Raw genomic sequence first — 23,799 nt, forward strand, 5'->3', positions numbered from 1 at the left:
GTTCACGATTGTGCCCGTGATAGGACCGAAAGAATACTGCAAGCTGAAGCACAAATTTTGGAACGCGTTGAAGAATAGCCCGACATCAGTACTCGTCGACGTGCAGCTGAAGTTGGAGTTTCACAGTTTGTAGTGCAGCATTAAAAGAACCAGGCCTACATCCATACCACGTCTAAAAAGTGCAAGCTTTGCAGTCCGCTGATTTTCTACGTCCTATTATTTACTGTGATTGGTTGTTATAGCAATGTCGGAAACACCCCAACGTTTTAAGTTCCATTCTGTTTGCGAATGAAGCAGGATTCACTCGCGATGCTGTTTTCAATGGCCACAACACTCACATTTAGTCCGATGAAAATCCACAGGCTCGTCAAGAACTTCGGTTTCAACGACGCTTTTCTATAACTGTGTGGACGGGTATCGTAAATGACGTTATGTTCTACCAACCAGACTAAACGCGGTACAGTACCTCGTGTTTTTAAACAATGGCAAAGATCAAACATCCGTTAGAACAAAAAGTCTATCACCATGAAACATTACCAAAAATCGGTCCTTTTCAGGACCACCATTTGAATCTACAACTAGTAATAATCTTTCATATTGACCTTTAACGATGAATGAATACATGAATGAACGACTAATAACCAGCTAAAAGTCGGCTTTACTTTTAATTGAAACTGAAAGTTTACATCGTTTTTATCTCAACGTTTTTCCACCTACTGTTTAAAAGGCGGATCGGTGGCATCCGATCGAGGGTGGTTCATGGGGGTTTTGCCCCATTCGACTTAATTTGTTTTTACGTGATCCTGTGGATCCAATTGTTGCATATATTTCGAAATCACCCTGTATAGTCCCCCACAAGAAGGCCACAATTTACAGTGTTTGGTAATAAACTTAAAAACAGAAATTTTGAAAATAAAAACCCGAACATAAAATTACAAAATTTTAAAACCTAACATCATGGTAGTAAAAAATCAGAAAAATTAATACAGAACACAGAAATACAGAAAATGAAAACTGTAATATCAAACACATCAGAGGAAAAAGTTCAACACAAAAAAAAACGATGCAAAAAATATACATATAAACAATCATCTTTGTAAAAAAAGTAAATATAAAGTAGCAGAATAGTGAACATAATTAAGAGTAAAAATCGAAAAATTGATCATTTATGCTTATCTGTAAAGACGAATCAACATCAAAACGGACAAACTTTCACCTCCCAATAAAAAGGATGCTCTTACTGGAGTTCAAGCGAAATTAGTTCCAGTCGAGAAATTCTGCTAGATGTATCAAATCTGTCTCCTCGACAAATTGTCAACTTCGTCTTGGCTGTTCAAGATGAGGTTTCATTTTAATAAAAAACAAATCTCTTATCAACTTAACTAAATCTCCCAAGAATTACAACTGAAACCATATTATTGCAACAAATTGAGCAGTTAAGACAAAAGTATAGAAAGAAATTAAATTATCACATAGTTCAGTTTTGTGATTTTTCTAATGCATTTGATTGTTTATCGTTTGATAATAATCAAAATAAACTAGCATAGACTTAACTTTACAAAAATTTATAACCTAAGTCATTACGCAATGTTGTCTCAGAAAATATTCTTCTATCCGTTTACTGTACTCTTGAACGCTTTAAGCTGACCTATGGAATCGATTATTTCAAAACCTCTGTTTTCATCACACTTGGAAATATTTGATAGGCTAAACAAGCCTGCTACGGAAAATATTTATTGGAAAGCATGCATTTAAGTAACATACATCTATAGAACGTTATTAATAAAATAAGTGAAGAAATGTAAAACACCCGGCCCAAAAAATTAACCCTTAAAAAGATTGATTAAAATGCGCTGCGATGGTCGACACGCTATTCCCACCATCCCGCGAACCGAGCTAATTTCTAAACCAACAGCAATGTTAAGAACTGATGATCTTGAGATGGCTGAAGTGACTATCATAGCTTCCTCCCCCTCTTTTTTTTTCGTCGGGGGAGAAAAAAAAGTATTGCAATCAAGACGTCTTAAATTTAACGCAGATCCAATACCAAGTAGGGAAAATTAGCAATAGCACTGTTGAAGAAACCTGAAGTGGAAACTCACAAAGACCGGCTTCATTGAACTGGATAAAATCACACAACGCAGACGAAAATAGAGAAGACCTTAAAACGAAAATTTCAATAAAGAAGAATTAAGGAACGAAAATAACATGAAAGTGTCAAGCGAAACTAACAAATAGTTCAATAATAAAACCAAAATTAACACAGTGGGAGTGATAAAACTCAAGGAATGAAAAAATTGTGTTTACGAGTGAAACGCTACTAGATAAAACAATTAACGTAACAAAAATGGATGGAAGCAAGCAATTAAAGAAGAATTTTGTACTTTATTAAAAAGCAAAACATTTAAATTACTTGATAAAAAACTACAACCTCGCAGAAATCAGATTACTTAAAATGAAGAAATAAACTCACCGTTGGTTGCAGATTACATCGAGAAAAAAAAAACGCCTCGTAACCGAGAGCTTTAAACAAAAGCGGGAATTGATTTTTTAAAAACCTTCCCCAATAGTCCGACTAGATTAAATAAGAATTAGGCATGAAATACACTAAATTTATGACAGTACGGTGTATTTAAATAAGAAATAGCAGAAAGGTTATAGTGCCATAAATTAAACAGAGAATTGTTAAAAGTGGATATAAACTCGTCTGAATCTGATCCGTGCGCTTACCTAGCATCGGAAAATATACTGCTTTAGTAACAAATTTATGCTATAAAGAAAAATAACTGACATTGGTAAAGCAATTTCAAAAATTAATGAAAGGATTAAAACAAAACATATGTTGAAACCATTCAGAGCGTCGGAAGGGACAAAGGAAAAGTTTCCGTATCAGAAATTTCTCGGCTGTATGTTGTATTTAGTCCAGATACCGAAAATGAAACGAATTAAAGTTCGCTGTGTGATCATTTTCTCAACTGGCACGTCTTTCAGGGATCCATGTATTCATATGTCAACAGCCAGTGACAAAAAGTGCGCAGTTAAAGGAAACACTCCAATGGAGATCAAAGGGATCTTAAGATAGAGTTCCTAAACCTATAAAAAAAAAATAAAAGAAAAGAAATAAAAACATAAAGACATATTAATATGATTAAAGAAAAGAAATACTAAATACGGAAGCGACAACTTTTTTATTAAAACGACATTTAGTTGTCTTCGAATCTCCATTTCCGGATTTTACAAAAAAAAGACAATTTACATTTTACGATTCCGGACATTGCAAGAGTTTCTTGCTGTACTCACTTTTTTTATAATTACTGATTCTGCATGCCATAAATCTCCAAGTTCAATACTTTACATGCCAGAAACGCTCGAATCGAAGAGATAATTCGATTGGTCGTCTGCTGGCGATATACTCCCGTTGCATGTCGCGGAGGATGTAAGATTATGCATTTTGAACGCGAATGCAAATTTTCCTTTAAAAATTGCGCCATAAAACACATGAACCGGAAAGAAAACATTCTTTGTGAATAATGCATCACTTAAGTAAACGAAAATCTCCACTAAAGTGCCCCGTAAAGCACAGCATAACGCACACACCGGATCCTCAAATTGTTTTTTAATAAGGGACTATTTTATTTCAGCGTATTTCCTGTCATTATCTTTTCGTGCACCTTATTATCTTGTCAGCATTTTTTCCATCTGCACACCTAGTTTGCTTCGGTTTTATTTCTTGTTACATGAGAAATTCAATTACGTTTTCAACACGGAAACGGTTTCAAATAATACCTGCATTCTTCCACTTATTTATTACTTATGTTCCGAAGTACGTTTAATTTTTACTACCAGACATACCCTACAATTTAAATTCAATTTATACACGAAAATTTAAAACACGTCGTTTAGGACGCATACTACATAGTTGCATGCCCGTTTTCTATTTTCATGCTTCTCGTACATGCAGAAATAATAACGCCGCCTCATCAGCATAAGGGTCAAGCCGGCTCAATACCGCCTGAATCTTTAATTCTGGCCAAAAATAACATTACGGAGATTATTAATATCTCGTCAGTTGGCGTGGCCATCTGACACGCTTGTTACCACAAATTCCAACATGAAATCTGTTTTGTTAGGAGCAATGTCAATAGGAAATTAACTTCCAAACCTACTCGGATGATATTTTAAGCACTGCTGAATAAATGACTCTATTCCACGATTCAAAAAAGTTCTGATCAAAAAAAGATGCTGCCAATGGTCGCGAAACATAACAGATATAGAGTTAATGTGTAATGAATAGAAATAGAAGCTTACGCCTGCTAGTATCGTTTAGGAAAACAATGCTCAAACAACCTCCCTTGTAAAGATCCTCGGCAAATGACGCATGCCTTTTTGAAATTTGCGAAAAGATCAGAGTAACGTTGAAGAAAATAATTTAACCAACACTTACAGCCAAATTTAATTAATTACGAAGTAGAAAAAATACGACCCTTTTAGACAGGTGATCACCGACCACAGCTGTGGTTTTATGGATTAAGTACTTAAGCTTTATTATTTTTCAGTTGCAAAATTTTATTGACATACAAGAAAGTGTGCATACAGTAAAATTAGTGACAATTTGCAGTTACTATAAACCGACAATCGTAATTAGATTGTCATTCTTCTTCTAAGTTAAACAATAAGAATTCTAAAATTTACGAAGTAAAGTTAAATTCAGTTAAAATAACCTGTAGAGAACGCAGCTAACGAAAATTAAAATCTGCAAATAAAAACATAAACGTCAAGCGGAATAACCCAACTAGAAAAAACAAAAGTTAATAACACCTCATCCACGAGGCTATAATTATAAATTATATACCCAATTAGCTCTCATTTGAATAAATCTGACCTCTGATAACAGTTAATTTTAGGAAACTACTCGATAAGATCTGATTATTTTGTATATTAGCATTCCGTTTGTTAGTTTTTATTTGTGGTTTTATTATTCACATCGTGACGTTTTCAATTGTTTTGCATGCTAAGAGTTTGATGTTTTTACGAATACGTTACAACACGCCCACCTAATTTTTATCTGTCCTAGTTAAATCAGAACTACAGATGTAATAATTTATTCGAAAACGTAGTAAACTTCTGGCTTCATCAATATCAAAGGCCGTAGCTCAATACCGTTCAGAATTTTAAATTCGCAGCTTACATTTTGCACGATCTCGTAGCCTACATTCCTCACAATCTATTCATAAATAAATGCACTTGTCAGATGTATCCAAAATTAAAGAAATAAATACCTGACTTGTGTTCGAATATATCGGAGAACACCCATTTGTCAAAATACAATGCGAATTTATCTGTGCTTGCATAAAAAAATATAATTACAGTCAGCAACTGCATTTATTTAAGCAAAAAATATACTGCATTGTTCAAACAGTTACTGTAAAGACGTCAATACTTGTCCCACAAGGTTGTTTTCTTATTTTTTTTTTTTTAAACACATCAAAACACTTTACTAAAACGGTAAATCAGTGATAAAAGAAAAAATTGGTGGAAGGTTATCTCGACAGAACTTCCCTCGAGCCTGACGCACAAATCCACCAAATCCCGCTTCTTTATAAAATTATAAAATGTTGCGACGTTTGTTTTGTGATAACCTTCATAAAGCAAAAACCAGCGGCATAAATAACAACCCCGCAGCCCCTGCGTCGTGCGAGCGCAAATTCCAAGTACGGACAATGTAAAATATATTTAAGACAGATGACCAACGGAAAAAAATAGCCTCTCAGCAATAATAACATGCTGAACTTCGAGTGTTTATATTTATACCCAGAGGCGGCTGGTGTCAGGACGAACCAGGCCACGTGCCTCCCCCCCCCGTCCCTACAACGTCTACAACCACACTGGACATACCAAAATAGTCATTTTCAATGTCTAAAAAATTATCTGAAAATTTGTGTTATAATTATCAAAACCAATTTTTTTATCTCGCTCCATTTATATAAAATGTATCAAAACTTATATCTAAAGATGTTGTGTCTGGCATATATGATATGTTGCTGGCGAGTGCTAATAAAAGCGGAGACCAAATCATGACTCATTTAGACGTTTTGTTTACACCGTTGGCATGGAAACCATGCGCCTAGTCGCTGCATTTGGCTGGAACGGGTCCTGCTCGAACAGTGACCACTAGCAGTAACTCAGTTGCGGGTTTTCATTTTCATTCTGCGCGAGTGAAATTGTTTGATTTTAAATAAAAACAATGAATTCAGTTGAATATTTAATAAAAAATCGTCACCTGTCTTACGATGGTAAAATTTTAGTGAAAAATTTAGGGAGATCCACCCTCGATTTATTAATAAAAAAAGTGTTCATGGCAAAACGAGAGACTTTTATAGATATTTTAATAGACCTAACAAATATGGTAAATTTTTGTGGATGAAAAAAATAATAAATTGTAGTAAGTAATTTTTTACTTTTATTGAATGTATTTTTGTATTTATTTCCGTCACACAATTTCGTCTATTAATTGGTAATAACAGCCTGTTTTATATCTTCATATTTAACTCATCAATCAAATTATCTCCCCCCATTTCAAAAGTTCACGAGCCACCACTGTTTATAGTTACCTCAGAAGAATGTCACGTAGAAATTTGTTTGATTTGTATGAGTTTATCGCCTCGGTCCAGTAGTTTTGGAGATTACGTGTCTAATAAAAATCGACACAGACAAACAGACAAACAGACAGACGGACGGACGGAAACGAGATATCACTTTTTTCGTACTCTAGGAATCATGAAACTTGGAGAAAATATGAAACTGGCAAGTTGCCAGACGGGATTACTATACTTTGATGAATTATAGTATATTTTGAGTACGTGTAATAGAAATCTAATTAGGATTCCCTAAGAGAAGAGACTAAGATGTAGAAATCTTCTCGAGTGAATATTCTATTAACTAATGTAATGCTGATTTTTTTGACAGGCGGAATTTGTTCTTCGAAGAAAAAGGAAAAACAAGAAAGATTAAATTATTGTGGAATATGTTAACAGTACATTGACTACTGACCAGTCACATCTGTTTATCTAAAAAGAAACTGTTGACAGAAGAAACATGTAACCAGAATCATGTTTAAATTATAACATGAATTTTTAGATATCATATACGATGTGAAATTACTAACATCGACCATTATAGTATTAAATGAAGTTACATTGCTGATTTGACAACTAAGAAAAGTAAATTAAGTAAGGAAGAAAAACATAAAGTACGGAATTGTTATTACTATTACGCAAGTTAAAATAATAAATAGTTGAAGTCCGGTCTACGACGGACACACACGTTAACAACTAGAAAGTAATTCGTACATGTAACAGTTTAAGTAAATTTAAAGTAGATGACATACTTCTCAACGAACACTAGTGGTAAATAAAGCTATCCCTTTTATGTAATGTGAATATATGGAGATTGCTTGGAGGAACTGGCTACCTAGGGATTGTCTTCTGCGTGTGGTGACGATTGGAAGTTTCTAAATAAATTGTACGCCTGGAACATTTGATCTTGACCTGACATAAACAGAAATGAAGAAAGTAACTTATACTGTGATCAACGCTTGAAAAATAAACCTACCGTTCCTGTTGGTTAGAAAATACCTACATGTTTCGCAGCAGCATGTTTTGCTGTGATTAGGTGGAGGTGTGTGTATTTTGGTATTGGTGCTTTTGGCGTGCTTTTTTTATTTTCAGTATAGATTTGGGGCCAGTCTATTGTTGCGAGCAACAACAAACAAATAAGTCACACTTCCTGTATTATTTTACGTAGAATTGTTATTTTAAATGCGGGTACTAGTTTTCGTGCCTGTTTTCATTTTATCAGCTGGACATTAACTTAATAGAACTTTCCGCAGGCTGTTCATGCGAATTTTACGTGATCAGTGGAACTGCTCGATGAATATATAGCAAGAATTTATTTTCAAAGATGTATAAAAATGTTCACTATTCAGTACATCAAAAAATGAGCATATATCTTACACAACAATAATTTTAAACGAACCGCAAGTGTTTTATCCTTTTTCTGATTTAATATTTACCGATTTAGCTGAAATTTACATATTCTTGCGGGCAAGTTCTACGGACGTCGGAAAACGCCAGCAAAAGGTCGTATCAAGCAAATTATATTGATATCTACACTTTTCCTGTAATTAAAATCGTAAAAATGTTTCAAGAACTGTACGTGCAATCGCTGGCCACGAATGTGTAGTTTTATTCTGAAAAGAATTTGTAGTTCGATTTTTTGTATGCGACATTACGAAAAACACATAAATAGACGGCACGACAAGAATTCGTAATGAAAACGTTATTATGAAAACTGTGAACATTTATTAAACAACAAAAATATCCGAGATTCATTTTTATATACTTGTTTCACAAAAAAACATTCTTCAAATCCAATAAAGTGACACTTTTTGTACCTAAACTCATTAAATGAAAGTACTTTTCATTACATGATTGCAAAAAAGTCTGACAACGTCACGACTGCGCCTTAAAATAAATCTGCAAAGTCAAACCTCTCTTTAAATGACATTAATGAACCCTCCCCAAAGAACCTCTTTCGCGTCTAAATCAATCCTCCCCAGCAGTCGCCCTCCCGCACTTTTTCATTATCTTTCCAAAAATGAATACCGCCACCGCCAGCGCGATCCCCGCTAAACCTTACCTGATCCAATTGGTGTCGAAATGCCCCTGCTGTTGCTCGTTTCGTTATCTTGCAATCCCTCCAAAGCCTGCAACAGGATGTTATCTCCTCCCTGTTCCTCCCCGATATCAGCGACACTGTGCACATCCTCCGCGCTCGTGGTCTGTATGAGAAAATGTCCATTTCCGTTATCGTTGCCGCTCAGCAGAAAGATCGGCGTCCCGCCCCCCAGACGCTTGACCGACTGCAGCAGAACGCCCTCGGCGAGGTCGCTTTGCTGAATGAAGATCTGGCCCAGCTTTCCGTGGTCGCCCTCTTCGAGGACCAAGCTGGTCTTCGACGTCGGCAGGCTATCGGTACGCAGGAGTATGTGGCCGCCGTCGGACGTCTTCGCGCCCCTCACCAGGATTATATTGCCGCGGTTCACCTCGGCCCCGGACGGCCGCGAGTCGGAAAGGTTGTTGGTGAGGGCGCGGACCAGCTTTGCATTTGTGTTGTGCATTGGCTTGTCGGTTTTGGGGTCCTTCACTTGGTTAGATGTTGAGGGTTTGGAATCTGAAAGCAAAAGATAAATGTTAGGTGGTGGTTTGGATTGAGGAAAGGCACAGATTCGACGAGCCGAGACTGGAATTTTAAAAGAACCGATACTGTGGAGCGGTTCACAAGATACGAAAGCTACCAACATAATTTTAAAAACGACATCTGGTAAGATCATGGAAAAGTGCCTTTAAAAAATGTTTTACTAACAGAATAAAAACACAGCAAATTATGTTTACCAATTTGTAGGTCCCACATCTATAATCTCTATTGAGTCTATTGAGGATTAAAGATACATATTGTCGAACTAACAGAAACGCTAGGTTCGTTGTTCACGCAGTGACAATTGGATCTATTCGGCGATTTTAGTATAACTACACAGGTTGCCACATAGCTCTCTTCAAAATAACTGTCACTACGGTGAAAAACATAATCTAAACTCTGTCATGGTTACAAACTGTAGGCACTTCAAAGAAAATTCGTATTTCAGAAAAAAAAAAAGAAATTTCTTTAGAATTATATGTAAACATGAGAGTTTGAACGAAATGTCGTACGCTACACAGCGTCCTCCAAATTTTTACCACTTCATACAAAAAATGACACAACTATTGCTGAAATAATACGGTAAACTCAACTTTAGTCAAAACCAAAGATTCACTAAGCACTTATTTGGGCAAACTTGTTGACTACGTTTCTGCGCGCAACAATTATCAAAAAATAAAATAACTGAAGTGCATATAAAACAGACGCAATCTTCGGAATAATTAAATTGCCCCACGAAGCGATATATTAAAAGACGCGGTTAGTTGGAGTGGCTATTTTGAACCCTCTGGAAAATGGAAAAATTAATGGTGATTGCCAAACGGAATATTTTATGAGTCCTTTGAGCGGAATATCCTTATAAGAGCAGCCTGTTTGTAGTGGTCTAAGGGTTTCCGAGGTCGTTTCCAAAGGCGGCTTACTCTCAACTGGTGCTTTAAAGACACTGTAATAACATTCTTGGTATTATTCCGGATAATTCAGCGTGCATGTTTCTGACAGCTCCGGTTATAGAATCATAAAAATCATTTGCATTTATGGAAGTCCTCTTGCGGAAAAAATATTCCCAACAGATTTGAATTTCATTCTAGATTAACTCTGCGCTCATTACGTGCTCTTTATCGACGAAAGCTGATTTATCGGCGACTCGATACGGTTAGTTCTTGCAATTCTGACCCATTAAACCCGGAAAAGTGCAGAAATTACAACGTCCAACGTCTTTTGCGTTTTTGTAAAATTTTTCCTTATCTGATCGAGATTAGTTTTAATTTATGCGCCTACTTAGATCAGTGGTGCGTGCCATAAAACATAAACTTACAATATTATAAAATATCAATGTTTGTATGTAAACCAAGTACATGGTCGTTCGTCGAGGTCAACATTTCCACACTAACAATAAATTAAAAGCTGCTTTAAATTGGTAAGAGATGAAAGTCGCATACATCCAAACATCGAATCACTTAACGTACGATGCTGAAGCAAGATATATAGCATTATAAAGACGACAGGCAATCTGCTTTCGTTAGAAACACGACAGCTTTACTAGATTATGTAAAAGTAGTTTAACTTTCGCTACGTCTCGCTCTTATTTTGGCAATAAAATTTAATTCAAGATAATTATTTTCGTTTTTACTCACATTTCAGAAATGCTTGAAACACATACGATTACGCAAGTACACGATACGTAAAAATTGATACTCACGAAAGTTCATGTAGAATAATAAACGTTCAACAAAAATTAGTTTGCATGAATTGATGCTAAGATAAATATAATAAAGCAGTAGATACCATCTTCGAATGGCACAATTTCAAAAATGACTCCTATTGAATGAACGTTCAAGTGGGAATAATTCTCTAGCTTTCTATCAATCATATAGCATGAGTTGTAAAGTGCCCATCGCTATTATTACTCATTAGCCTAATTCTGCCGTAAAATTACCCCTCCGATAATACCATAGAACAAAAACGAGTCGAAATCAAGAACAATTTTGTTGAAATATCATTGTTTGTTTCATGCAACAAAATAAAGTTGTTCTTCATCTGAACAGAAAATTGATTTCAGATAATTACACGTTATCAATAAATAATTACAGTACTGTGCAAAAAAATGTAAAACAAAACCGAGGTGTTTTACCTCCTCGCGTGCTACGGGGAAAAGTTCACGGTTAATGGACCTAACACCCATAAAGTTTTTTTTTTTTTTGTTAATATAATTTAACATATCAAAATCCGCTAAAAACTAAATTTAAAAGCAAGTTCAGCTAGGACAACATAATAAATAATAATATTTAGAAAAGTAACCTTACTTCTTTGCGGAAAAAGTTTTTGTGCTTTTCAAAATCAAACATGAACTACGAGTACATTAATAAAACATTGTTGGGTTTTTACTACTGCTGTCATGAATAAATATCTCCAATAAAAGACCAAATATTAGTGTAAAACGAAATATATGTCACCCAGTATATTAATCGTTAGCTACAATCAAATCATCCTAATATTAAAACATAGTTTCGTGTCATCTAGATTGGAATTAATAGATGGTAATCATCTTAAATTAGGTGCTCATTGCTCGTTGACAAGCGATTATAATAGATTGACATGTCTAGATGTTAATTTAGTGCAGTTTAAACCAGAACGTTACTAACCAGGGCCGCCCAAGACGTCGCACACTAATTCCCGGACCACAATAAAGTAATGCCACTCATGACACGACGGTTCGACAAAGTTTTAATAAGCTCTATAAAAACAAACACTTTTTTTATTGTTTTCACTGTATTTTTAAATTATGTAAATGATAAAATTAATATAATGTCCAGCATACATAGGTTGTCCCAACACTTTGACGGTGGAAAATTACGCACATGTAAAAACATATAGGGTGCCCCACTTAAAAAATTAAATTAAAAAAGTTTCTCTTAAACTCTAACAAACTTTTTCAATAATTCAACTGGGAAACCTCTGAATATATTCTATTCCACGTCATTCAGTGTTAAAAAGAATGTACAGCTATAGTTAGTGTATGTAAAATTAATATATTCGAATGTACGTTATACAAGTGCATGAACGAAAATAATGTTTATAATTTTTTATCGATGTGATATCTCTTTCGTTTATATCGTTCGTTCTCGTAGGATACACACATTAGAGTGTGGCGTCTAACCATAAAACAGCTTATTAATTTAAAATTTCATTTTGCCTAGTTTCCGCTATACACGATGTTTGTGTAAATCCCTCTGCTTCCCCTAACAAATCGGATTATTTTTTTATGATTATAAATAACATAATAAAATAAAATAATCTCCAGCAAAGTATGCCACAATTTCTAAGTTAAATAGAAAAAATTGAATTGACTCTGTCACAAACAGCTTTAGAAAATAAATCTGCCCCCGAAATAACAAAACCCGAAATCGTCTCCCCTTTCAACCTCCAGCTCCGACGCACTGAAATAAAACCGCCACAACTTCCAATTAGCACTATGCGACTATTCAAAGTCGAAAATTTACTATAACGGTTATTTTCCTTCCATTCTGCTTTTGTGTCCCGACTGCGCAATTAATTTCCCCTTTTTTAATTGAATGTTTTTTGCAAGAGCGAGTACTTTTTATTTTATAAAGGTAGAAAAAAAAATTAACGGCCCTATTACGTGTGCGTTAAAAATATTGAACGCCGAAATTAAAAAAAGGGAGAAAATAACATGAGCCTCGACGGCCCGACTTCCACGTACAACATCCCCGAGCAGAAAAAAGCAATTTAAAAATTCAAATAAAGAAATAAAATAGCATGATAAAGCTCGAAATCTGACGTCGGCATTAAACGCGTTGTGATGGTCGGCCTACATCTGAAGTTGTCGGGAAGGTGTCGAGGGCGTCATAAAGCTCATTTCAGGTGAAATGCTGAAACGTTCAGGCACTTCCACTGCAAATCCGTACTGCAAACACGCCGCCAGGAAAACTTCGGAATGTCTCTAAATCTCACCTCATAATATTTCAGATGCGATTTCAAACTTAAAATGTCTCCATTTGAATAATAAAAGTCTTTGACTTTTTTCAGAGATGAATATAAATGTAGATATTTTATTTATGCACCTTTTCAAGCTGAAATAAGCGCCATTTATAAACAAGGTGTCATCGGCACTCCGTAGAGTGGGCACATTTCAAAAATTGGTCGTAAGTCTGGCGTTCAAATAACTGCATCTTTTTGCGGTTGACTTGTTACGTTATATTACCATCAACTGCAACAAAATCAACATCAATTTGTATCGATCTGTATGCACAGAATGCTGTTACTACCTGAAACCCTGTTCCATTCGAACGATCAAAGTTTGTTAATACACTTGGTGTGATAAAAGCTGTTCGAATTAAGGCTGCAGAGTCTAAAGACTTACAACCAACCTTGCCAAAAATTATGAAACAAATTCATGGGCGATCTTTAACATGTCTTTTAAAGCGATCTTTTAAACATAGTCACCGACACACAATTTTTAAATATACTTTCCGAAAAAATATCGAAATTGAAAAAATCTAGAAACACTTAACTAAATTGAAATGGTATCGCTTGTTTCTCATGAAAAAAATGTATGTCAAATTTTTTCAGTTTTGTGCCGAGAACAGTGGATTTTTTATGTGATCTTGAAAAAAATTAGCATAAAACTAAACGTTATTGTTTTATAACTTCACTTTGTTCAATATTATTATAAATTCTATTCCCTGTACGTCTCTCCACTAGATAGATTGTTCTGGTCTTAATTAATTGCCAGTTTAAGTGATTGCTTCCGTGTGTTAGTACTAGTCTGTTCAAACACAAGTTATCTTTAGGATCTATTCTCATATTCTTGTTATTCTTTTTGTTTGTAAAACCCGTTGTACCAAAGTGAATCATTTGAATTGGAATTGTGTTGTTCAAATTCTAAGAAAATATAAAATCCAGCACCTTTGTGGTACTTTAGCCCTAAAATTTGTTTTCATTTGTGTAGCCCGGTTGGATTGTTTAATCCGCCGGATAAACAAACCACTAAATGGTAACTTGAATGTAGCTTTAATTGAGATTGAAATTCATATGAAATTCATGATAAAATTGAAATATTTAATGGAACAAAATGCTATTAATATGTTGTGGTTAATTTTAACCAGGATGCATTTAATTGAACGGGGGGGTTTGGTGCTCTTGGTAATTGTAGAGTATTGGTTACATTTTAATTTTAAAGTTTACTGATATGTAGATGAATCACTCACAAACACAATCGCCATAATATTGATTAAAATCTATAGCTTCCTTATGGGATTAGTAATATTAAAGTCCAGATGACAACTTGCAATTGTTTGCTAAATGATCACCCAGAGACGTTTACCATCTTTTACATTTCCATCTGACCAAAACTAATTAAACTCAACGAATTCCCAAGGCAAAACTAATGAGGGAATAATGTCGATTAATCCTTTATTCAGATCTGTTAGCGCGAATAATGATTCTTTCCTTTTAATCAAATATTATCTTTGTCTTGACTTTTTAGGTATACCTAATACAACTTTTTAAATTCAGATTCCACTTTCTAGGTATTTAATATAAGACCGATATTAGGTATAATAAAGTGTTTTCCAGTTCTCTTTTTTCTATTCATAAAACCAATTTTCTTCTTCCAATGATCGTTAATAGTTATGTTATGTAACATGTTATAAAACGCCTATTTAGTCACGGGTTCATTTAAGCATAAGCTAAGCGACTGTTTAAGAAACGAGTGTATAGAAAAGTTTATAAATGTGTTGTTAACTTGTTACATATAAAATTTGTTCTAAGATTACAAATTAAAACCACAATTATATAAATTTCGAAAGTACGTTTTCCAAAAAGAAATCGTTTGTCTTAATTACAGTTGCTATTTTTTCTACTTTATTAATTTACGATGGAGTGCCTATGAAAATATCTTCATTTTCAGTACTGGTTACATCTATCTTCATTTACTATTCGGAACTGACTACGAGTAGATTTCACAATGTTTTTAGTTGTTTTTGGCCAATTTGTGTTTAATGACCACGGACGTGTTTAAAGAGTCCAAAGCCACCGTTTATGAAACTATGACTTAAAACATCGTTTAGCGCGATGCATTTAGATATGCTCCGCAAAGTTTTAGATACGGGAGTAAAAAAAGATACATTGAGAATTGCACATTATTTTTGACATTCGTCAAATACTTTTTTAAAACTTCAAATTTAATGAGCTTATATTCGTTCTGAATAAACTAAAATATATTTCAGCACTAGGTTTACCACATTATTTACCAATTGTTATTATCAAACACTGCTTTAGTCCCAAACAATCTATGTCTCAATGCTCTAATGTCTACATCTCATCCCAAGAGAACTTTCATAATGATTTATAAATTTGGAAAATTAATATACGAGCTGAGTCTTTTAGCGCGCATTCCTCGATGTCTTGTTAATTACTGAAAATAGAAAAAGTCAGATTAAAGCTGTATAGGTAGTTTCATGAGTAGCACACACTAAAATTATCTTCAACTATACAAAGTGTTTGGTTTTGAAACCATTACACAACTCAAGGTTTTTTTAAATGGAACACTCTAGATATTTTTACCTATTCTCATTGACCTCCTACTAAGCTTCATAATGCATGCATGATCTGCTTTTGCAGTTTCGATGGGACGTTGCGACGTTATTCCAGATTTTTTTGTTTTTATTCTCTTTCCTTTTCGTTAAGTATTTTCAATATCTAAAGGTGATAGTTTCTACGATTTTTTAGTTTTTAAAAGACACACCGACAGATCTAAAGAAAGAGAACAGTCTGTATATTAATATTAAATTAAATTGCTGCCGCAAGAAAGCACATACCCCTGTTTTATCTCACCAAAAAATATTGCAGCACAGACATTGAAGTTAACCCTACTGAGAATTTTTTGAACCGTTGCAGTTCTGAAAAAAATCATGAAAATTAGAATAACGTGGCAATGTCGCCTAAGAATTTCAAAACTTAATTATGGTTAAGTATACAGCATTCAAGATACGTAAACTATGTAGGGTACTGTACTTGAAAAATCGTTGTTTGTGTATTACTCCCTAAAAACGGAACGCTCTGTATACTTGAAAATATTTAATTTCGTTGTATGCTACTTGAAGAACCGTACAACTTTTGCCTTTAACTTTTCCTTCTACTTCTAGTAACACAAGCCTACGATGAAAAACCTGTCTTAAAATTAGCAGATGAATCTAATAGATTTTCGGATCCTAATTACGTACCACAAAAGTAGTTAAAAAAATCGCTTAGTTTTCAAAAAAAAAAAAAATTTAAAATGGGTCGAAGATTATTTCGACAGAACTTTCCTCGCCCCTGAAGTCCAGAAATCCCGCTTCATTAAAAAGTATATAAAATCTGATTTTGCTATTTGCATTTTGTGATAACCTACATATACAATAAAAACCAGTGGTGTAATCAACACCCTCGCAACGGCCCAATATGGAAAACATGAAATAAAATTAAAACAGATAACCAACGGGAAAAATGTACTCAACTGAGAATATCCACATTTTTTCAATTGGTTAAGTAACGACAAATGTCTCAGTGCTTAACTTCGACTGTTTATGTTTATATATCCATAGAATTCGTCTATTAGCACGTTCAGATTACAAGCATCAACGGTTAAAAGAAAATGAAGTTTGATCAAGTTTGTCTCCTAAACGTAGAGCAGAGGCCCATACTCAGTTTCTTTCCCAAAAACACTCAAAAATTTGAAGAAAAAACAAAAATGTTCGACGACGAACACATTTTGATTAAAGATTTACCATGCTTCCAACAACCTTAAAAGATTTAGTAGTTTCAAAATTAAATTGCAAAACATTGTTATACAATTTTGATTTTTTTCCAAAAACCTGGATGTCTAGGGTAAAAACTCAACACGGATTCCTAAACCAGGTGTGCATGAGTATCTTATTTTATAAAATTTAAATAATATTTATTAATGTAAACTTTGAAGATAGCTATTGTTGGTGGCGGTGGTCAGCTATCTATTAGATATTCATAATGCACATATAAAATTTGACAAGAAACGATTCAATAGATTCGGAGATTATTTGTCTAATAAAAAATCGGACAAACGGCAGACGGATATATAGACAGACAGACAGACAGACGGAAACGCGAGACCTATTTTTTCGTACTGTAGAAGCCATAAAACGGCGACAAAACATAAAAGTAACCAGTCGTCTAAAGGACTAAGCATACGCTCAGGAAGTAAAAACCAAAACCGCAATTTTCCTCAAAAACTGTGTAATTAATGAGATACTAAAGAAGGTGCGCTTCGTGACGCCCTGTACAACACCAGTCAAAATATCTTATAAGGTCTACCGTCATCTTGTTGAAGAGAGGAGAGGAGGAGAACAAGTTATGCTGAAGATGCAACCTTGTAAACGAAACACAACTAAATTTTGCGTCAAGTTTGTTTTCACCTCGATGATGAAATAAAAACAACAACAAAAACAATCGTAAGATTTTTTATTAATGTATCGACTAGTGTTCGATAAGTTTTAAAAGTCAAGCCTTTAGGTGATCATGTGTTCAAATCTTCTGTGTGCTATTACAATCCAGAAATACTAGGAAAAATCGATAAAAGAGAACCACAAGTAGGGTAATATATGCAGATTAAAAAACGCTTTTTACTGAGAAATTATACCTACGTACTGGAATTCTTGAAAAGATTTTCAGTTCCAATTGACTTCCTGAAATTCAAGTAGAAAATTTGATTCACTCAAATAATTATATAAAACGATCCTTCATCCCTAATTATTATTAATTACAGTTTCAATAAGGTGACGTTCTTCAAACTTTTCATAATACCTACTTGGTTATAGAAAAATAAATAAATCCTTCACTAACCACAAAAAGTCAAAATCGGTGAAGTTTGCCCAAATTTGTTTTTCCAAGACAGGAGCCTGAAAACCTAGTAAGCCTCTTTGTAGGTTTTTTATTTCCCCTCAACTTTATTTTTTCAAGGTGTTGCATTTTCCATATCACTTAATACAAATTGTAAAAAACGTCGAAACATATGGTCGACGTTTATCATAATCTTTATCTATCCAGAATTCCACCTTGCGCCACAAATCACGTTTTTTATTGTTTGTTTATTTTCCAATTTGGCCGCAGACCGCCGCTAAACGCCGACAGAATTCGATTCCGAAAATATCACCAAGGCCGACAAAACCCCTTATTAAAACTCCATCAATACTTCCCACAGTCACATAATGTGCAGCGTATCCTTTAAAACAGAAGCATTGTTGAACATATTGCGTGCCGTGCTCCTTATTATTAGTACCAGTGCTAGATGAAAGCCTTAATACGCTGCACCGTCCGCGTTCGTTGTTTATTGTAGATCATTAAAGGAGCGCCGAAATTATTGCTTTTAATACGTGTTTACATGAACTGCATTTAAGTTGCAATTCCACCGCGTATAAATATTGTAGCGTTTAATGAGATACTTTTTTCCGTTCCTTTCGGTGGCAGTAAAACATTTTCAAATTTAGAATGTGTAATGAAATTTTATTTTTAGACGGAAAGCGTTTATTTCTGCTAACTAACTCGCTTTCATGCACTCGCCAAAAGCATTAAAGTATGTAATTAAAGGGCATTCTTTTATATGCTTATTTGACAAAAATCCGGAAGGCGTTGTCAAACTTTCGAATATAAATTTCGACGATACAGTCATGTGCCCGTCGGAAATCCACCTACGAACACAACTTCGATGAATTATTTAATGGCATGAAAATAAAATCGTAAAACAACCTGTTTCTGATTTAAATTCATAATATAATTTGATTACTTTTAAGCAAATATTCCGCTAACGCTCGCTTCGCACGAAGCAGTTAAAAAGATGATTCACTCCGATCGACACAATTGGTGGATGCGCCGGGTCCAATAATAAATGTACCAGTTTCGAATAACTACAACTTTTTTCGTGCCAAACATTCCTGAAGGGAAGTTTAGAATCAGCTGTTACAAGTTACACCTACAGCTTGATAAATGTAGCTGTGTCTCACACCATAAGGTCTAAAATAACGTAGGTCAGAGCAATATATTGTGTTGTGCTAACTTTAGCACATCCGAGCAAAGAAACAATCGCTGCATTCCGCCAAGATTAATATCTTCGTAATTGAGTCAAATTTCAAATAAAATCCCTCCGCACCTTAAAATGACTCCCCTCATTTTAAAATAAATCACAACTCGCCGGAAAACTCGGAAACGCGAATATTTCGAAAACCCCGTTTGCACACTGAGCCCGAATAATAAGTAATAATCTAACTTTAATCCTGGAATTTCAGATGTAATAACCAAACAAAATTGTGGCGTTCTTTTCTCTCCTACAGATTTAAATATACAAAATTACCGTTAAATAAGAGAACAAAACGTACAAACTCGCAATCCAAGTGCAATGAAAGTAAAACAGATTTGTTAGTCGCCACAAACTGGCACTAACTCAATCTTAATTCGAGTTTAAGTTGTTTAATTCCAGTTTTATGCAACTTTGGCGAATGCAAACCATTAACCAAAACCAACCAGCACAGCCGGATTTGTTTTTCAAGCTGGAGCAATTGAAACGCTTTTCTGATTTTAAGTAATAAGTAAAGTTTCGTTTTGTCTGTAAATAAGACTTCGAGTTGGTTTTACGCAGATTTGTAGAAACTCTATACTTATTTGCCACTTCGCTACTTATGGCACGCTACGGCATGAATAGCAGAACGAAACCTATTATCATATCAGATATCTCCGAAGTGACGACATTAGTGAGACCTTGCGTTTATTATTAAAACTAATCAAAAACGATGTGCTTAAATATCGCATAGACTCTGTTTACCGACCAACACAACAACGCTTTATTTTCCTAAGGAGCATACAGTACGTATTTGAAACGTAAGAACACAGCAAATTTTAATCTCGCGATAAATGCCAGCGTCAATGCACAAACGTCTGTTTAACTTTGTATTTATATTTCTGTTCAACACCGTCTTGTTCACTGTTTAATTTTGAAATTAAGCAGAAAATTCATGAAATTCAAATATGTAAGTATATCACACGAAATCATCAGTTATACCGCTATGTAATAATGTGGGTGAAGAACTACTGACTTACGGCGTTGGTGAAAGTCAACACCAATGACAATAACAGTCGCGTTAAACAAGGCTAGATATTTAATAAGATTAAAACAGATTTTTAGCTAATAATAATAATTCAATGAATCAGTAACTATCAAAATTTCATTAGGAATACGTCTTGTGGAACAGTCTGATCATGTTGATCAGGGTAAGTTAAGACAAAACAGAATAGAGCCAAGCAATAGAAATCAGTTATCATGTGCCACGCTACTTCCTAGACAAGATCCCTACCGGACGCCTGATTATACCTGTCATTTGATTATTTGGTAATAACTAGAGCTGTGCGGTCGAAATTTAAACGCTTCGAATCGACCCCTACTACGGGAGACCAGTGGCTGGTAGCCGATGTTACGTATCGCGAAGAAATTTACGCGAAAAATAATGTTCACTGAAAATCAGTTGATGTTTTTAAAATCCATATCCACGAAATAATAAGAATAATAATTTTAATAATGTTCAAGTGTCGGTCTCGTTGACAATAAAACGATTGATGTGAATTATGAAAAATAATACACAATGAGAAGCGAGAAGCGAGGAAGGCAAGACTGCAGCGGCCTGCACTGCTGGCCTGATGGGACGGATAGTGGGGATAAATAAATTTGGACCGCACAGCTCTAGTAATAACTAAATAAATAGGTACTAACTCGAACAACTAGACCCGACTTGACCTGACCAGACCATTCCAACCTGCACCCCCGGTTAATATCTGAGCGGATTACACACCAGGGGGGAGTGTCTCACTATTGTCCCGTTTAAACTGTCAACTTGAGTACCACAGGTTGCCTATTTGCCAAAACTGAACTTTTCTGACCATGAAATGTGCTGTACTAATGAGACCCAAGGACCTCAGAACTGCAGTATAAATTTTTCATTTTTTATCCTTTTGATTTAGTAATTCTTTGGCAGTTTAAAGCAGTATACCAACTGTAGCAATACATTTCCTTTTGTTATCAATTCAGACCAAAAATTAATACAAAAGGTCGAAATTCTACAGAACACTAAAATCAATGTTAGACAAATGTTGGATTGGCTAGACCGTATTTTTCCCAGCGACTTTGTTTGCTAACGTATAAATTCCTTGGTAATTCCCTTATATATGGAAGTATGATTGCATGTAGCATTCGCTGAAGCCGATGTGTGCCAAATTCCCTCTAAAATTTATCCGCTTTTCTGTTAATCGGTTAATAGCTAGCCTGAAACTCCCGTATCGTTTCGCCAAAGTAGCATTATAATTTCCCAGGTCATGGTCTTTGTTTTTCCCTTTCCGCATTAAATAGCTCCTAATATGCACCTCGAATAAAGTCTAAATGTTCTCGTTCCTCCTTCGGAGAAATGGATTCGCGTCGGGGTTTCTCCTTAATGAATAGACGCGTATTACGTTTGAGCGATGAAGAGTTATATTTTCCCTAGTTTGTCAAGTCTCACGTAGTAAAATAATAAACCTTCAATTTATCATCCCTCATTGCGTTTTGCGAGTGAATTTAGCACGTAGCGGCAACAACACCATGCAATTATCCTAATCTGTAATTCTCTCTCCTTGTACCCTATCCGTTATCGTTAGCCCGCTTTGCATCGTTTCGTCCGTACATAATGAAACGGGGGCTCGTGTTGCTATGTTTCTTGGTTATCTCTCGTTCTGAACGCCTTCATACTTTTACATTTTCTTTTATTGTACGGTTATCTTTGCCACGGTAGGTGTGTTTCGGCAATAGGGACCCACACCGAAAATATTTATGTTATGGATTTTTTTTCTCCCCAAACGCTTTTCAATGATTCAAGATAACGTGTCCGCAGATTTTTTTTCGCTCGCGAATTGAAAATGCCGGCGTTTTTGTTTATGGTTTCGGTAGAGGATTATCGCGATTATGAGGATAAAATTCGAAACACTTTTCGGCTTTGCATATATTCCTATTAATTTTTACGACGATTTATGAACGGTTGGTAATCCTGACACAAAACTTTTTTTTTGTTATACTTATAACATGGAAGTGATAAAGTTGTGACCAGATGGCATTTTTATAAGAAAAGCGCGAAATGCCAAGAGTTTTGTTAAATATATAGGTATCTGAATTTTGACCATGATGACGAAAATAAAAGTAACGACGAAAATAACAATCGAACGAAAAGGTGTTTTATTGTGAAGTAATTTAACTTTTTTGAAAAACTGCCAAGTAGGTGAAGCCACTACTATTTGGATCTAGTTTAATTATAGGACGTATAATTAACAACAAAGAACAGTATTAGAAAAGTAATGAGCAATTAAAACGATCACAGCAACAGGAGTAATAAAACTACAAAAGAAGCAACTTGAAAGAAAATTGCAGAAGACACTAATTTGGCTCGTTTTATAATTTTAATCTTAATCCTTATAAGTTAAAATAAACACATTTTCTGGAAAATTGGGTGAGCCAAACAATAAAATAAACTTCATGAACTTTTTTGAGCCGCATCGAGATATCAACGAAAGCAGTGGAGTTGTTGACGAATGCCTGTTATCGACGGCTCGATATTGCACATTTTTCCAAGAAACCATAAACTCAGAATAAGAAGCGGATACGGCCGACGGTCACAATTTACGATTGCCTCCGCTTTTGTGATCATTCGCTTCATTTTTTAATGCAAAAAAAATATTTCTTAATATTTTGTAATTAAAGAAAAAAAATTGTCCCTAATTATTTTCACACCCTAAAGTACTTTGAAAAATTATAAAATTAAAATAACGATTATAATTTAAAATAGAGATAAGTATGGACTTCTAAACAACTAAACCAGTTACAGTATAAGAGGAAAAATGGATAAGAATATCGGAGATCGAAAAGCGGGCCCTTCAGATTCAAAGCTAACGCGCTTGTCTCTGAATCGTGGCCCATGTTTTTCTTGGTTGCCATTATGTATTTACAGACTAGCTTGAATAATAAAAATTGTAATAAGAACAAACAAAACCAAGGCAAATTCATAAACCAAGTACAGGAATATGTTACTTTATAAAATTGGTATGTTACATACATACCAGGCAAAATTTTGAAATAATGTCATCAAATTGTTGGTGTTGATTAGACAAGTTTTGGTAAGCGTTTTGACGTCTACACGAATTCCAACTCCCTAATATGGTAACCCGACAAAACAGCCCGGAACAAAACAGCCCCAATAAATAGCCCCCGACAAAATAGCCCAAGATCCTAAAACTCTCCATAAGCGACCAAAAATCTTACACAATGTACCAAGGTATTTGGTGGATTTTCTTAGAATGATTTGTTTCTTTTGTGGAAATTTTAGTTTGCTAATCCTCTTACAACACGAAACTATTTAATAATGAAAAAGAATTCTTATCTAAAAATATATCCTCACAGACATAAAAAAGTAACGGGTGTACAATAAAAAATATATTTGGAGCGGG

At 34.7% G+C, this 23,799-nt stretch overlaps 1 protein-coding gene across 10 annotated transcripts in view; it reads right to left on the reverse strand.

Moving 5' to 3' along the window:
* The window catches only part of Camta (Calmodulin-binding transcription activator), a 339,661-nt gene that overhangs the window by 195,300 nt on the left and 120,562 nt on the right, over positions 1-23,799 (reverse strand). For all 10 annotated transcript variants that reach the window (XM_064076794.1, XM_064076801.1, XM_064076751.1 and 7 more), the window contains exon 3: positions 8,698-9,231. In XM_064076794.1, coding sequence (XP_063932864.1) covers positions 8,698-9,231 — 534 coding nt within the window. The remainder of the gene's footprint in view (positions 1-8,697; positions 9,232-23,799) is intronic.

This window comes from Zophobas morio, unplaced genomic scaffold (assembly GCF_036711695.1).
Source record: "Zophobas morio isolate AGI-343-1 ecotype UQ-CSIRO unplaced genomic scaffold, CSIRO_AGI_Zmor_V1 ptg000004l, whole genome shotgun sequence".
Lineage (NCBI taxonomy): Eukaryota > Metazoa > Arthropoda > Insecta > Coleoptera > Tenebrionidae > Zophobas > Zophobas morio.